The 15,491-nt window shown below is 53.8% G+C and overlaps 1 protein-coding gene across 4 annotated transcripts in view; it reads left to right on the top strand.

Moving 5' to 3' along the window:
* The window catches only part of exosc9 (exosome component 9), a 101,219-nt gene that overhangs the window by 14,584 nt on the left and 71,144 nt on the right, over positions 1 to 15,491 (top strand). For 2 of the 4 annotated variants that reach the window (XM_078540110.1, XM_078540101.1), the window contains exon 1: positions 10,240 to 10,383. The exons of the other annotated variants lie outside the window; for them this stretch is intronic. In XM_078540110.1, coding sequence (XP_078396236.1) covers positions 10,318 to 10,383 — 66 coding nt within the window. In that variant the 5' untranslated portion in view covers positions 10,240 to 10,317. Of the gene's footprint in view, positions 1 to 10,239; positions 10,384 to 15,491 lie in introns of those variants that run through there. 4 annotated transcript variants of the gene reach the window in all.

The following is a 15,491-nucleotide window of genomic DNA, read 5'->3' as shown; positions in this document are numbered from 1 at the left end:
CCGTGTCCAGTTTTTATTGATGAAACACGAGCCGTCTCTGTGCTTGTGCCCGGGGGATCCCTGTGCCAGTGCCAGTGAGGGGAGGGATACATTGTGCCAGTGCGACCTGTGGGCACTCTGTGCCAGTGCATTGGGGGAGGGCTCCCCTCAGTGTGAGATGAGGCTCTGAACCAGGGTACAAAGTGAACAGGAACTGGGGGGGTGCAGTGCCTGTGCCTGTGCCAGTGCCGTCTGTGTGGCAGGACTTTGTGCCCAATGTGAGCAGAAGCTCTGTGTCAATACCCTGTGCCAGTGCCCAGAGAAAGAGAGGGTGTTGCACCAGTGCCCAATGTGACGTGGGGGTGTTGTGATGTGGCTCTTAACCAGTGCCCAGTGTGATTGGAGGGCCTGGAGTCAGTGCCTGGTGTTAGTGGAGGGCTTTGAAACCAGTGGCTCATGTCAGCAGGGGGCTCAGTTATAGTGCCCTCTGAGGGGAGGGCTCTGAAACTGGGTTAGTATCATCTGTGAATTTGGCCATTTTGTATTGAGTTCCTGAATCAAAACCATTGATGTAAATCAGATATAGTAGGTGGTTCCAATATGAAGCCACTCACTGGAACAACCCACTCTGCTTCCCCATGCCAATATAACTCTTCCAATACAGAGATTCCTGTTGTTGTTTTCTACTTTTCAACTATTTCTTATCATTTTCAAAGAATTATCCTGAATCCACACATCATTCAGCTTAACCAGAAGTCCTTAACATGGAACTTTTCTGGATGATTTTAGCAATTGTAACTACACCATGGGTGGAATTTAATTCCTGTGACAGGAGACCCCTCTCACTGGTTGGAGAACCAGTGGGAACCCAGCATCGCTCTGTGCGACAGGCCTAATGCAATATAAGTGCAACCAGGCACCTAACTGGCCAGTATTGGGCCTCCCACGCGATCAATGAAAGACCTTTCTGGCAGGCTGCTGGCAAACTCGATAAGATTTGAGCCACCGTGAAATTGTGCTGGGATCGGGTAATTGGCTTTAAGTGGTTTATATTGAGCCTAATTGACATCCCACCACAAACGAGTGGGATTCCCATTTTGCCATCCCGCTTCAAACTAATTTGAGGATAGTTTTCCCAACACCAGCAATTGGAAGCGGGTAACCTCTGCCCCCACCCTCCCACCCCCGGCCTGATTCTCCAAGGCATCGGTTACCCTGCCCCACCCCCGGCCTGATTCTCCAAGGCATCCCTGCCATCATGTCCATTCTGGTGGTTCCATTAAATCCCAGATCACGTCATGGAGTTTTCCACAGTTCACGTGACTTATCCCTGAAGAAGCCTGGGAGATTTAAGAGGCAGTATCCTCATTCTGAAGCTCTGTTAATTGTTGTTTCAACAAACAAAGAACCTGCACTTGTATAACATCCTCTGGATGCCCCAAAGTGGTTCACAATCCATTAATTAATTTTGCAGTGTAGTCACTGTAGCTTTTATAGTTAAATATGGCAGCTGAGATAAATGACTGGTCAACTTCTGAAGTTGTACATAAGTGGGCTTTTGAAATGTGACTAGTTGTCATATTTGAAAACCAGTTAAAGTGGGGTGAGGATGACGATGGGATTGGGATTGCTAGGTTTGAGAATATTTCTATTGCTCTCATAATATTGCCTTAAAAATAAAATTGCAAATCACAAAGGAGGCAATTTGGCCCATTGAGTTTATGCCAGCTTTTTCAAACAGCAAGCCAGTGAGTCCCACTCGGCCTCTCTTTGCCCTATTTTTTTTCCCCAAACTAGTGCTTTATTTAGGGTTAGCATAACTTCCTGGCTTTTGTACCTCTACTTGTAAATTCCAAGATCCCATTTGCTTTATTAACTCTGTTAACCTGTCTCGCCACCTACAACGACTTGTACACAAATGTCCCAGGTCTGTCTCTCTTCTTCCGCCCCCTTTAAAAATGTATCAATCAGCTTGCATTATCCGTCCTCTTGCGACCAAAAGGTATCACCTCGTGCTTTTCTGTGTTAAATTTCATCTGCCAGTGTCCACCCATTTCATCTGCCTGTTTATGCCTCCTTGAGGTCGACTGCTATCTTCCTGACTATTTATTACACTGGGAAGTTTTGTGCCATGTGCAAGTTTTGAAATTGTGCCCTCTACCCCCAGTCCAAGTCATTAATGTATATCAAAAAGAGCAGTGGTCCTCTGAACCTTGGGAGCTCTTCTGTAAAACCCACCTCTAGTCTGAAAAGTAGCCATCCTCCACAACTGTCTGTTTTCTATCCCTAAATCTATTTTGTATACATACTACAATTGTCCCTCTTAACCCATTGAATTCAATTTTGCTAACTAGCCTACTATGTGGTACTTCATGAAACAGCCTCTGCCCACTACCTCAAACAGCACCAGGCCCAGCTCCTCCAGCCACCACCCACTACCTCAGAGAGCCCCTGCCCACAACCTCAGAGAGCCCTAGCTGCAGCTCCTCCAGCCCCCGCCCACTACCTCAGAGAGCTCCAGCCCCAGGCCTCCAGCCCCTGCGAACTACCTCAGAGAGCCCCAACCCCAGTCCCAGCTCCTGCCTACTATCTCAGACAGCCCCAGTCCCAGCTCCTGCCCACTACCACAGGCAGCCCCAGTGCCAGCTCCTGCCCACTATTTCAGACAGTCCCAGATCCTGCCCACTACCACAGGCAGCTCCAGTCCCAGCTCCTGCCCAACACCACAGGCAACCCCAATCCCAGCTCCTGCCCACTATCTCAAACAGCCCCAGTCCCAGCTCCTGCCCACTATCTCAGATGGCCCCAGTGCTAGCTCCTGCCCACTATTTCAGACAGTCCCAGATCCTGCCCACTACCACAGGCAGCCCCAGTCAGAGCTCCTGCCCACTATCTCAGAAAGCCCCAGTCCCAGCTCCTGCCCACTACCTCAGACAGCCCCAGCCCCTCCAGCCCCTGCCCACTACCTCAGACAGCCCCAGCCCCTACAAACTACCTATGACTGCACCAGCCCCAGCCGCCGCTCCTCCAGTTCCTCCAGCCCCAGCTCCACCAGCCCCTGCTCCTCCAGCTCCACTGCCAACCCCTCCAGCTCCAGCCCCAGCCCCTCCAGGCCCAGCCCCAGCCCCTCCAGGCCCAGCTCCTCCAGGCCCAGCTCCTCCAGGCCCAACCCCTCCAGGCCCAACCCCTCCAGCCGCCACTGCTCCAGCCGCCGCTCCTCCAGTTCCTCCAGCCCCAGCTCCAGTGCCAACCCCTCCAGCCCCAGCTCCTCCAGGCCCCGCTGCTCCAGCCCCAGCTCCTCCAGGCCCCGCTGCTCCAGCCCCAGCTCCTCCAGCCCCAGCTCCAGTGCCAACCCCTCCAGCCCCTCCTCCTCCTCCTCCAGCCCCTCCTCCTCCTCCAGCCCCTCCTCCTCCTCCTCCAGCCCCTCCTCCTCCTCCAGCCCCTCCTCCTCCTCCTCCAGCCCCTCCTCCTCCTCCTCCAGCCCCTCCTCCTCCTCCTCCAGCCCCTCCTCCTCCTCCTCCAGCCCCTCCTCCTCCTCCTCCAGCCCCTCCTCCTCCAGCCCCCCCTCCTCCTCCAGCCCCAGCTCCTCCAGCCCCCCCTCCTCCTCCAGCCCCAGCTCCTCCAGCCCCAGCTCCTCCAGCCCCAGCTCCACCAGTCCCTCCAGCCCCAGCTCTACCAGCCCCTCCAGCTCCAGCCCCAGCTCCTCCAGCTCCAGCCCCAGCTCCTCCAGCCCCAGCTCCTCCAGCCCCAGCTCCTCCAGCCCCAGCTCCTCCAGCCCCAGCTCCTCCAGGCCCAACCCCTCCAGCCACCGCTGATCCAGCCCCAGCTCCTCCAGTTCCTCTTGCCGCAGCTCCACCAGCCCCTCCAGCCCCAGCTCCACCAGCCCCAGCTCCAGTGCCAACCCCTCCAGCTCCTGCCCCAGCTCCTCCTCCTCCTCCAGCTCCGGCCTCTCCTCCTCCAGCTCAAACCCCTCCATCCCTAGACCCTCCAGCCCCAGCTCCTCCAGCCTCTGCTCCAGCTCCAATTCCTCCAGCCCCAGCCCCAGCTCCTCTAGCCCCAGCACCTCCAGCCCCAGCGCCTCCAGCCCCAGTGCCTCCTCCTCCAGCTCCATCCCCTCCAGCCCCTCCCCCTCCAGCTCCTCCAGCCCCAGTTCCTCCAGCCCCAGCGCCTCCAGACCGAGTTCCTCCAGCCCCAGACCCAGTTCCTCCAGCCCCAGACCCAGTTCCTCCAGCCCCAGCCCCAGTTCCTCCAGCCCCAGTTCCTCCAGCCCCAGTTCCCCCGGACCCAGTTCCTCCAGCCCCAGTTCCCCCGGACCCAGTTCCTCCAACCACAGTTCCCCCGGACCCAGTTCCTCCAACCACAGTTCCCCCGGACCCAGTTCCTCCAACCACAGTTCCCCCGGACCCAGTTCCTCCAACCACAGTTCCCCCGGACCCAGTTCCTCCAACCACAGTTCCCCCGGCCCCAGCCCCAGTTCCCCCGGCCCCAGCCCCAGTTCCCCCGGCCCCAGCCCCAGTTCCCCCGGCCCCAGCCCCAGTTCCCCCGGCCCCAGCCCCAGTTCCAGTTCCCCCGGCCCCAGCCCCAGTTCCAGTTCCCCCGGCCCCAGCCCCAGTTCCAGTTCCCCCGGCCCCAGCCCCAGTTCCAGTTCCCCCGGCCCCAGCCCCAGTTCCAGTTCCCCCGGCCCCAGACCCAGTTCCAGTTCCCCCGGCCCCAGCCCCAGTTCCAGTTCCCCCGGCCCCAGCCCCAGTTCCAGTTCCCCCGGCCCCAGCCCCAGTTCCCCCGGCCCCGGCCCCAGTTCCAGTTCCCCCGGCCCCATCCCCTCCATCCCTAGCCCCAGTTCGCCCGGCCCCATCCCCATCCCCTCCATCCCTAGCCTCTCCATCCCCAGCACAAAAACAGAACAGAAATACCTCGAAAAACTCAGCAGGTCTGGCACTCCAGCTGCTGCTCACTCTGCGACTGACCGCTCTGACCAGCTTCCGGTCGCAGGGTGATGATGTCATAAAGGCGCCGCTCGGTTCTTTTCTGTTAAATCTCCAGCTTGCTGCCGTTTGGAAATGAGGGAACCTCCGCTCTCCAACTGTGAGAGGCAGTTCATCCTCCAGGCAATCGTCGAGAAACAGGTGCGGATCGAGCTCTGATTCCGTTTTTCATTCTCCGCGGAATCTGCCGTGTCCAGTTTTTATTGATGAAACACGAGCCGTCTCTGTGCTTGTGCCCGGGGGATCCCTGTGCCAGTGCCAGTGAGGGGAGGGATACATTGTGCCAGTGCGACCTGTGGGCACTCTGTGCCAGTGCATTGGGGGAGGGCTCCCCTCAGTGTGAGATGAGGCTCTGAACCAGGGTACAAAGTGAACAGGAACTGGGGGGGTGCAGTGCCTGTGCCTGTGCCAGTGCCGTCTGTGTGGCAGGACTTTGTGCCCAATGTGAGCAGAAGCTCTGTGTCAATACCCTGTGCCAGTGCCCAGAGAAAGAGAGGGTGTTGCACCAGTGCCCAATGTGACGTGGGGGTGTTGTGATGTGGCTCTTAACCAGTGCCCAGTGTGATTGGAGGGCCTGGAGTCAGTGCCTGGTGTTAGTGGAGGGCTTTGAAACCAGTGGCTCATGTCAGCAGGGGGCTCAGTTATAGTGCCCTCTGAGGGGAGGGCTCTGAAACTGGGTTAGTATCATCTGTGAATTTGGCCATTTTGTATTGAGTTCCTGAATCAAAACCATTGATGTAAATCAGATATAGTAGGTGGTTCCAATATGAAGCCACTCACTGGAACAACCCACTCTGCTTCCCCATGCCAATATAACTCTTCCAATACAGAGATTCCTGTTGTTGTTTTCTACTTTTCAACTATTTCTTATCATTTTCAAAGAATTATCCTGAATCCACACATCATTCAGCTTAACCAGAAGTCCTTAACATGGAACTTTTCTGGATGATTTTAGCAATTGTAACTACACCATGGGTGGAATTTAATTCCTGTGACAGGAGACCCCTCTCACTGGTTGGAGAACCAGTGGGAACCCAGCATCGCTCTGTGCGACAGGCCTAATGCAATATAAGTGCAACCAGGCACCTAACTGGCCAGTATTGGGCCTCCCACGCGATCAATGAAAGACCTTTCTGGCAGGCTGCTGGCAAACTCGATAAGATTTGAGCCACCGTGAAATTGTGCTGGGATCGGGTAATTGGCTTTAAGTGGTTTATATTGAGCCTAATTGACATCCCACCACAAACGAGTGGGATTCCCATTTTCCCATCCCGCTTCAAACTAATTTGAGGATAGTTTTCCCAACACCAGCAATTGGAAGCGGGTAACCTCTGCCCCCACCCTCCCACCCCCGGCCTGATTCTCCAAGGCATCGGTTACCCTGCCCCCCCCCCCACCCCCGGCCTGATTCTCCAAGGCATCCCTGCCATCATGTCCATTCTGGTGGTTCCATTAAATCCCAGATCACGTCATGGAGTTTTCCACAGTTCACGTGACTTATCCCTGAAGAAGCCTGGGAGATTTAAGAGGCAGTATCCTCATTCTGAAGCTCTGTTAATTGTTGTTTCAACAAACAAAGAACCTGCACTTGTATAACATCCTCTGGATGCCCCAAAGTGGTTCACAATCCATTAATTAATTTTGCAGTGTAGTCACTGTAGCTTTTATAGTTAAATATGGCAGCTGAGATAAATGACTGGTCAACTTCTGAAGTTGTACATAAGTGGGCTTTTGAAATGTGACTAGTTGTCATATTTGAAAACCAGTTAAAGTGGGGTGAGGATGACGATGGGATTGGGATTGCTAGGTTTGAGAATATTTCTATTGCTCTCATAATATTGCCTTAAAAATAAAATTGCAAATCACAAAGGAGGCAATTTGGCCCATTGAGTTTATGCCAGCTTTTTCAAACAGCAAGCCAGTGAGTCCCACTCGGCCTCTCTTTGCCCTATTTTTTTTCCCCAAACTAGTGCTTTATTTAGGGTTAGCATAACTTCCTGGCTTTTGTACCTCTACTTGTAAATTCCAAGATCCCATTTGCTTTATTAACTCTGTTAACCTGTCTCGCCACCTACAACGACTTGTACACAAATGTCCCAGGTCTGTCTCTCTTCTTCCGCCCCCTTTAAAAATGTATCAATCAGCTTGCATTATCCGTCCTCTTGCGACCAAAAGGTATCACCTCGTGCTTTTCTGTGTTAAATTTCATCTGCCAGTGTCCACCCATTTCATCTGCCTGTTTATGCCTCCTTGAGGTCGACTGCTATCTTCCTGACTATTTATTACACTGGGAAGTTTTGTGCCATGTGCAAGTTTTGAAATTGTGCCCTCTACCCCCAGTCCAAGTCATTAATGTATATCAAAAAGAGCAGTGGTCCTCTGAACCTTGGGAGCTCTTCTGTAAAACCCACCTCTAGTCTGAAAAGTAGCCATCCTCCACAACTGTCTGTTTTCTATCCCTAAATCTATTTTGTATACATACTACAATTGTCCCTCTTAACCCATTGAATTCAATTTTGCTAACTAGCCTACTATGTGGTACTTCATGAAACAGCCTCTGCCCACTACCTCAAACAGCACCAGGCCCAGCTCCTCCAGCCACCACCCACTACCTCAGAGAGCCCCTGCCCACAACCTCAGAGAGCCCTAGCTGCAGCTCCTCCAGCCCCCGCCCACTACCTCAGAGAGCTCCAGCCCCAGGCCTCCAGCCCCTGCGAACTACCTCAGAGAGCCCCAACCCCAGTCCCAGCTCCTGCCTACTATCTCAGACAGCCCCAGTCCCAGCTCCTGCCCACTACCACAGGCAGCCCCAGTGCCAGCTCCTGCCCACTATTTCAGACAGTCCCAGATCCTGCCCACTACCACAGGCAGCTCCAGTCCCAGCTCCTGCCCAACACCACAGGCAACCCCAATCCCAGCTCCTGCCCACTATCTCAAACAGCCCCAGTCCCAGCTCCTGCCCACTATCTCAGATGGCCCCAGTGCTAGCTCCTGCCCACTATTTCAGACAGTCCCAGATCCTGCCCACTACCACAGGCAGCCCCAGTCAGAGCTCCTGCCCACTATCTCAGAAAGCCCCAGTCCCAGCTCCTGCCCACTACCTCAGACAGCCCCAGCCCCTCCAGCCCCTGCCCACTACCTCAGACAGCCCCAGCCCCTACAAACTACCTATGACTGCACCAGCCCCAGCCGCCGCTCCTCCAGTTCCTCCAGCCCCAGCTCCACCAGCCCCTGCTCCTCCAGCTCCACTGCCAACCCCTCCAGCTCCAGCCCCAGCCCCTCCAGGCCCAGCCCCTCCAGGCCCAGCTCCTCCAGGCCCAGCTCCTCCAGGCCCAACCCCTCCAGGCCCAACCCCTCCAGCCGCCACTGCTCCAGCCGCCGCTCCTCCAGTTCCTCCAGCCCCAGCTCCGCCAGCCCCAGCTCCAGTGCCAACCCCTCCAGCCCCAGCTCCTCCAGGCCCCGCTGCTCCAGCCCCAGCTCCTCCAGGCCCCGCTGCTCCAGCCCCAGCTCCTCCAGCCCCAGCTCCAGTGCCAACCCCTCCAGCCCCTCCTCCTCCTCCTCCAGCCCCTCCTCCTCCTCCAGCCCCTCCTCCTCCTCCTCCAGCCCCTCCTCCTCCTCCTCCAGCCCCCCCTCCTCCTCCTCCAGCCCCTCCTCCTCCTCCTCCAGCCCCTCCTCCTCCTCCTCCAGCCCCTCCTCCTCCTCCTCCAGCCCCTCCTCCTCCTCCTCCAGCCCCTCCTCCTCCTCCTCCAGCCCCTCCTCCTCCTCCTCCAGCCCCTCCTCCTCCAGCCCCCCCTCCTCCTCCAGCCCCAGCTCCTCCAGCCCCCCCTCCTCCTCCAGCCCCAGCTCCTCCAGCCCCCCCTCCTCCTCCAGCCCCAGCTCCTCCAGCCCCCCCTCCTCCTCCAGCCCCAGCTCCTCCAGCCCCAGCTCCTCCAGCCCCAGCTCCTCCAGCCCCAGCTCCTCCAGCCCCAGCTCCACCAGTCCCTCCAGCCCCAGCTCTACCAGCCCCTCCAGCTCCAGCCCCAGCTCCTCCAGCCCCTCCAGCTCCAGCCCCAGCTCCTCCAGCCCCAGCTCCTCCAGCCCCAGCTCCTCCAGCCCCAGCTCCTCCAGGCCCAACCCCTCCAGCCACCGCTGATCCAGCCCCAGCTCCTCCAGTTCCTCTTGCCGCAGCTCCACCAGCCCCTCCAGCCCCAGCTCCACCAGCCCCAGCTCCAGTGCCAACCCCTCCAGCTCCTGCCCCAGCTCCTCCTCCTCCTCCAGCTCCGGCCTCTCCTCCTCCAGCTCAAACCCCTCCATCCCTAGACCCTCCAGCCCCAGCTCCTCCAGCCTCCGCTCCAGCTCCAATTCCTCCAGCCCCAGCCCCAGCTCCTCTAGCCCCAGCACCTCCAGCCCCAGCGCCTCCAGCCCCAGTGCCTCCTCCTCCAGCTCCATCCCCTCCAGCCCCTCCCCCTCCAGCTCCTCCAGCCCCAGTTCCTCCAGCCCCAGCGCCTCCAGACCGAGTTCCTCCAGCCCCAGACCCAGTTCCTCCAGCCCCAGACCCAGTTCCTCCAGCCCCAGCCCCAGTTCCTCCAGCCCCAGCCCCAGTTCCTCCAGCCCCAGTTCCCCCGGACCCAGTTCCTCCAACCACAGTTCCCCCGGACCCAGTTCCTCCAACCACAGTTCCCCCGGACCCAGTTCCTCCAACCACAGTTCCCCCGGACCCAGTTCCTCCAACCACAGTTCCCCCGGACCCAGTTCCTCCAACCACAGTTCCCCCGGCCCCAGTTCCTCCAACCCCAGTTCCCCCGGCCCCAGCCCCAGTTCCCCCGGCCCCAGCCCCAGTTCCCCCGGCCCCAGCCCCAGTTCCCCCGGCCCCAGCCCCAGTTCCCCCGGCCCCAGCCCCAGTTCCCCCGGCCCCAGTTCCCCCGGCCCCAGCCCCAGTTCCCCCGGCCCCAGCCCCAGTTCCAGTTCCCCCGGCCCCAGCCCCAGTTCCAGTTCCCCCGGCCCCAGCCCCAGTTCCAGTTCCCCCGGACCCAGACCCAGTTCCAGTTCCCCCGGCCCCAGTTCCAGTTCCCCCGGCCCCAGCCCCAGTTCCCCCGGCCCCGGCCCCAGTTCCAGTTCCCCCGGCCCCATCCCCTCCATCCCTAGCCCCAGTTCGCCCGGCCCCATCCCCATCCCCATCCCCTCCATCCGTAGCCTCTCCATCCCCAGCACAAAAACAGAACAGAAATACCTCGAAAAACTCAGCAGGTCTGGCACTCCAGCTGCTGCTCACTCTGCGACTGACCGCTCTGACCAGCTTCCGGTCGCAGGGTGATGATGTCATAAAGGCGCCGCTCGGTTCTTTTCTGTTAAATCTCCAGCTTGCTGCCGTTTGGAAATGAGGGAACCTCCGCTCTCCAACTGTGAGAGGCAGTTCATCCTCCAGGCAATCGTCGAGAAACAGGTGCGGATCGAGCTCTGATTCCGTTTTTCATTCTCCGCGGAATCTGCCGTGTCCAGTTTTTATTGATGAAACACGAGCCGTCTCTGTGCTTGTGCCCGGGGGATCCCTGTGCCAGTGCCAGTGAGGGGAGGGATACATTGTGCCAGTGCGACCTGTGGGCACTCTGTGCCAGTGCATTGGGGGAGGGCTCCCCTCAGTGTGAGATGAGGCTCTGAACCAGGGTACAAAGTGAACAGGAACTGGGGGGGTGCAGTGCCTGTGCCTGTGCCAGTGCCGTCTGTGTGGCAGGACTTTGTGCCCAATGTGAGCAGAAGCTCTGTGTCAATACCCTGTGCCAGTGCCCAGAGAAAGAGAGGGTGTTGCACCAGTGCCCAATGTGACGTGGGGGTGTTGTGATGTGGCTCTTAACCAGTGCCCAGTGTGATTGGAGGGCCTGGAGTCAGTGCCTGGTGTTAGTGGAGGGCTTTGAAACCAGTGGCTCATGTCAGCAGGGGGCTCAGTTATAGTGCCCTCTGAGGGGAGGGCTCTGAAACTGGGTTAGTATCATCTGTGAATTTGGCCATTTTGTATTGAGTTCCTGAATCAAAACCATTGATGTAAATCAGATATAGTAGGTGGTTCCAATATGAAGCCACTCACTGGAACAACCCACTCTGCTTCCCCATGCCAATATAACTCTTCCAATACAGAGATTCCTGTTGTTGTTTTCTACTTTTCAACTATTTCTTATCATTTTCAAAGAATTATCCTGAATCCACACATCATTCAGCTTAACCAGAAGTCCTTAACATGGAACTTTTCTGGATGATTTTAGCAATTGTAACTACACCATGGGTGGAATTTAATTCCTGTGACAGAAGACCCCTCTCACTGGTTGGAGAACCAGTGGGAACCCAGCATCGCTCTGTGCGACAGGCCTAATGCAATATAAGTGCAACCAGGCACCTAACTGGCCAGTATTGGGCCTCCCACACGATCAATGAACGACCTTTCTGGTAGGCTGCTGGCAAACTCGATAAGATTTGAGCAACCGTTAAATTGTGCTGGGATCGGGTAATTGGCTTTAAGTGGTTTATATTGAGCCTAATTGACATCCCACCACAAACGAGTGGGATTCCCATTTTCCCATCCCGCTTCAAACTAATTTGAGGATAGTTTTCCCAACACCAGCAATTGGAAGGGGGTAACCTCTGCCCCCACCCCCCACCCCCGGCCTGATTCTCCAAGGCAACCCTGCCATCATTCCCATTCTGGTGGTTCCATTAAATCCCAGTTCACGTGACTTATCCCTGAAGAAGCCTGGGAGATTTAAGAGGCAGTATCCTCATTCTGAAGTTCTGTTAATTGTTGTTTCAACAAACAAAGAACCTGCACTTGTATAACATCCTCTGGATGCCCCAGAGTGGTTCACAATCCATTAATTAATTTTGCAGTTTAGTCACTGTAGCTTTTATAGTTAAATATGGCAGCTGAGATAAATGACTGGTCAACTTCTGAAGTTGTACATAAGTGGGCTTTTGAAATGTGACTAGTTGTCATATTTGAAAACCAGTTAAAGTGGGGTGAGGATGACGATGGGATTGGGATTGCTAAGTTTGAGAATATTTCTATTGCTCTCATAATATTGCCTTAAAAATAAAATTGCAAATCACAAAGGAGGCAATTTGGCCCATTGAGTTTATGCCAGCTTTTTCAAACAGCAAGCCAGTGAGTCCCACTCGCCCTCTCTTTGCCCTATTTTTTTTTCCCCCAAACTAGTGCTTTATGTGGGGTTAGTATAACTTCCTGGCTTTTATACCTCTACGTGTAAATTCCAAGATCCCATTTGCTTTATTAGCTCTGTTAACCTGTCTCGCCACCTACAAAGACTTGTGCACAAATGTCCCAGGTCTGTCTCTCTTCTTCCGCCCCCTTTAAAAATGTATCAATCAGCTTGCATTATCCGTCCTCTTGCGACCAAAAGGTATCACCTCGTGCTTTTCTGTGTTAAATTTCATCTGTCAGTGTCCACCCATTTCATCTGCCTGTTTATGCCTCCTTGAGGTCAACTGCTATCTTCCTGACTATTTATTACACTGGGAAGTTTTGTGCCATGTGCAAGTTTTGAAATTGTGCCCTCTACCCCCAGTCCAAGTCATTAATGTATATCAAAAAGAGCAGTGGTCCTCTGAACCTTGGGAGCTCTTCTGTAAAAGCCACCTCTAGTCTGAAAAGTACTCATCCTCCACAACTGTCTGTTTTCTATCCCTAAATCTATTTTGTATACATACTACAATTGTCCCTCTTAACCCATTGAATTCAATTTTGCTAACTAGCCTACTATGTGGTACTTCATGAAACATTTTTTGAAAGTCCTTATATACAACATCAGCTTTGCTACCCTCATTGAACCTGACTGTTACCTCATCAAAAAACTCAAAATTATGTCGTTCAGATCTGATTTGCCTTCGCTGGTTCTCTTTCATTAGTCCATGCCTGTCTAAGTGACTGTTAATTTTGTACCGGGTTATTGTTTGATAAAGCTTCCCCATCAATGTTAAATGGCTGGCCTGTACTTGCCAGGTTTATCCTTTTTCCCTTTTTTTTTTGAACAAAGGTGTAATATGTGCACCCACGTACAAATGTGTCCAGAAGTACACTTTTACAGTTTCCGACAACTTTGGAATGAATTGGTCTGATCTAATCAACATGTAATGCATTGAAAGAAAGTAATTTTCACAACATGTCAAAGCACTTCATCACCAACAAACTACTTTTGATGTATAGTCACTGATGTGATATAGAAAAATACGGCAACCATTCACACAGCAAGTTGCCACAGACAGCAATGAGATAAATGACTGGATAATTTGTTCTAATGATATTGGTTTAGGGATAAATATTACCAGGACATCAGAGATTATTCTCTGTGCTCTTTACACATGCATGGCATGTGGGTGTTGCTAGTAAGGCCAGCATTTGTTGCCTACTTAATTGCTCTTGAGGAAATGATGGTTCTCGAGTGGCTTGCTACGTCGTTTCAAAGGGTACTTAAGATTCAACCACATTGCTGTGGATCTGGAGTCACATGTAGGCCAGATTGGGTAAGGATGGAAGATTTCCTTTCCTCAGGGACATAGTGAACTAGTAGGGTTTTTGTGACAATCCGATAGTTTCATGGTCACCATTCCTGATGCTAGCTTTTTAATTCTAGATTTCATTTAATTAATGGAATTGAAATTCCTCTGCTCCCATGCTAGGATTTGAACTCGTGTCTCTGAATCATTAGTCCAGTAACACAACCGTTATGCTATCATTACCTCTTCCAAATAAGTTGTACATCTTCTGTACAATGCCATGGGATCTTGCATGGACATCTATGAGGGCAGGGAGCACCTTGCTTTAACATCTCATCTGAAAGATGTCATATCTGACAATACAACACTTTCTCAGTACTACACTAAAGTGTCAGCCTACGTTTTGTACTTGAGTCTCTGAAGCCTCTTGAACTTATGAATTTCTGGCTCTGAGGTAGAAATGCTGATACTCAGCAAAAGTTGCATACCGCCAGCTGTGCTGCTGAGATATTTGGATTAGGACAATTAAAAGAAAGTAGTAGTATACACAAGCAGATCATTACGATATTTTTTATATTAAAGGTAATGGGTGAGAAATTGCCTCTTGTGGCACTACTTTGGAAGCTTTACATTGTTCTATCACTGGCTGTTTCCTGCATGGCGTTTTGCTAGGATAATAGCACACAGGAATGTATCACCTGGGGGCCAGAGGTGATCTGTCCATACAAAGGCTGGAACAGGTAGGGTGGCAGCGGTGCCAGTGCCTCTGGATTTGCAACACAACTGGGAGATGAAGCAGCGACTGTGGAAAGGGCAATCTTTGCATGTTACCTTCTGCCATGTTGGAACCGGACTCCTCCATGCTCCTTGGCAGTATCAGGAGGCTGTTGGCAGGCCAGCCGATGCGCCTAGCATCTTGATGTTCATTCCCACCAGCACTATCTTGTAAGAGTGCCCTCCAGTGAGTTGGCAACTAAACCATCCTTTATCTCTACCCTGGGTGCAAGCCACTCTTTTCCAGATGGTTCACCACTTGCTGATCCCAGTATCACTTTCCAGTATTTGAGCTGATGGCTTCAGGTGTCATATCACGTGATGAGGCTTATTCATTAGTGCTGTGCTGCTGTTCCCTTTCCTCCTCGGTGTCAGCTGTGGCTCAGTTCATAGCACCCTCGCCTTTGAATCAGAGGGTTGTGGGTTCATGTCCCACTCCCGGAAACCACGAACTGTGATTGTACTTGAAAGGGTTGCAATCTGTGATTTTGATAATTCGAAAGAGTTTCCTCCTCCTGGGGCTGGGCAGGTGGCAGATCTTGGGTGTCTGAAAATAGAAAATCAGATCAGCGTGTGGGAAGCGGTGTGGGGCGGGTAGCAAAAGGTCCATGGTCCCACCACCAGCAGCTTGGTTATCATGTCACATAGCAGGATGAGGGTGTGCTGGGAGTTGAGAAGGGGTATATGGTAGAAACATACTGTCATCCTCAAAATTTTCATTGATGTCGGATGCCATAGCTCTACCATAGCCAGCCCATGATGCCGAGAACCATTTCCTTTGTCAGGCTCAGGTGATGCGGGCATCCTTGTCCCCCACCAGCTCTGCTCTACTCTGCTCTCTTTTATTGTGTGTCACTTTGTGCTGCAAGAGAGAGAATGCCAGTGGTTGCACTATTTTAGGTGATGTCATAGCTGAATAGATGGAGAGGCAGCAAGAGGTCTGTGTGAGGAAGACAGCATTGAAAGGTGTGTGAGGGTGAGGAGTATCTGGATATTAGGCATGACTGCTGACTGCGAGTGAAAACGACTGGGTGACTGTGCTGTGTTGCATTGAACAGCATGAGAGATTGGTGTTGTGGTGGGTGGAAGATGTCATATGAAGGTGCATTCATTGACGTTGACCACCCACGTGAAGTTATTAGACTTCTTGTGGCACAACTGCCAGACCTTGGGTCGAGACTCCAGTGATTGACCTTCCTGGTCACCTGTACCCACTCTCATTCTTGGTTTCCCTTGAGGGTCTCCTGGCCCTTTGCAAACCCATGGCATTTTTCCTCC

This window comes from Cetorhinus maximus, chromosome 1, assembly GCF_964194155.1.
Source record: "Cetorhinus maximus chromosome 1, sCetMax3.hap1.1, whole genome shotgun sequence".
Taxonomy (NCBI): domain Eukaryota; kingdom Metazoa; phylum Chordata; class Chondrichthyes; order Lamniformes; family Cetorhinidae; genus Cetorhinus; species Cetorhinus maximus.
This window is presented reverse-complemented; position numbering and strand designations above follow the sequence as displayed.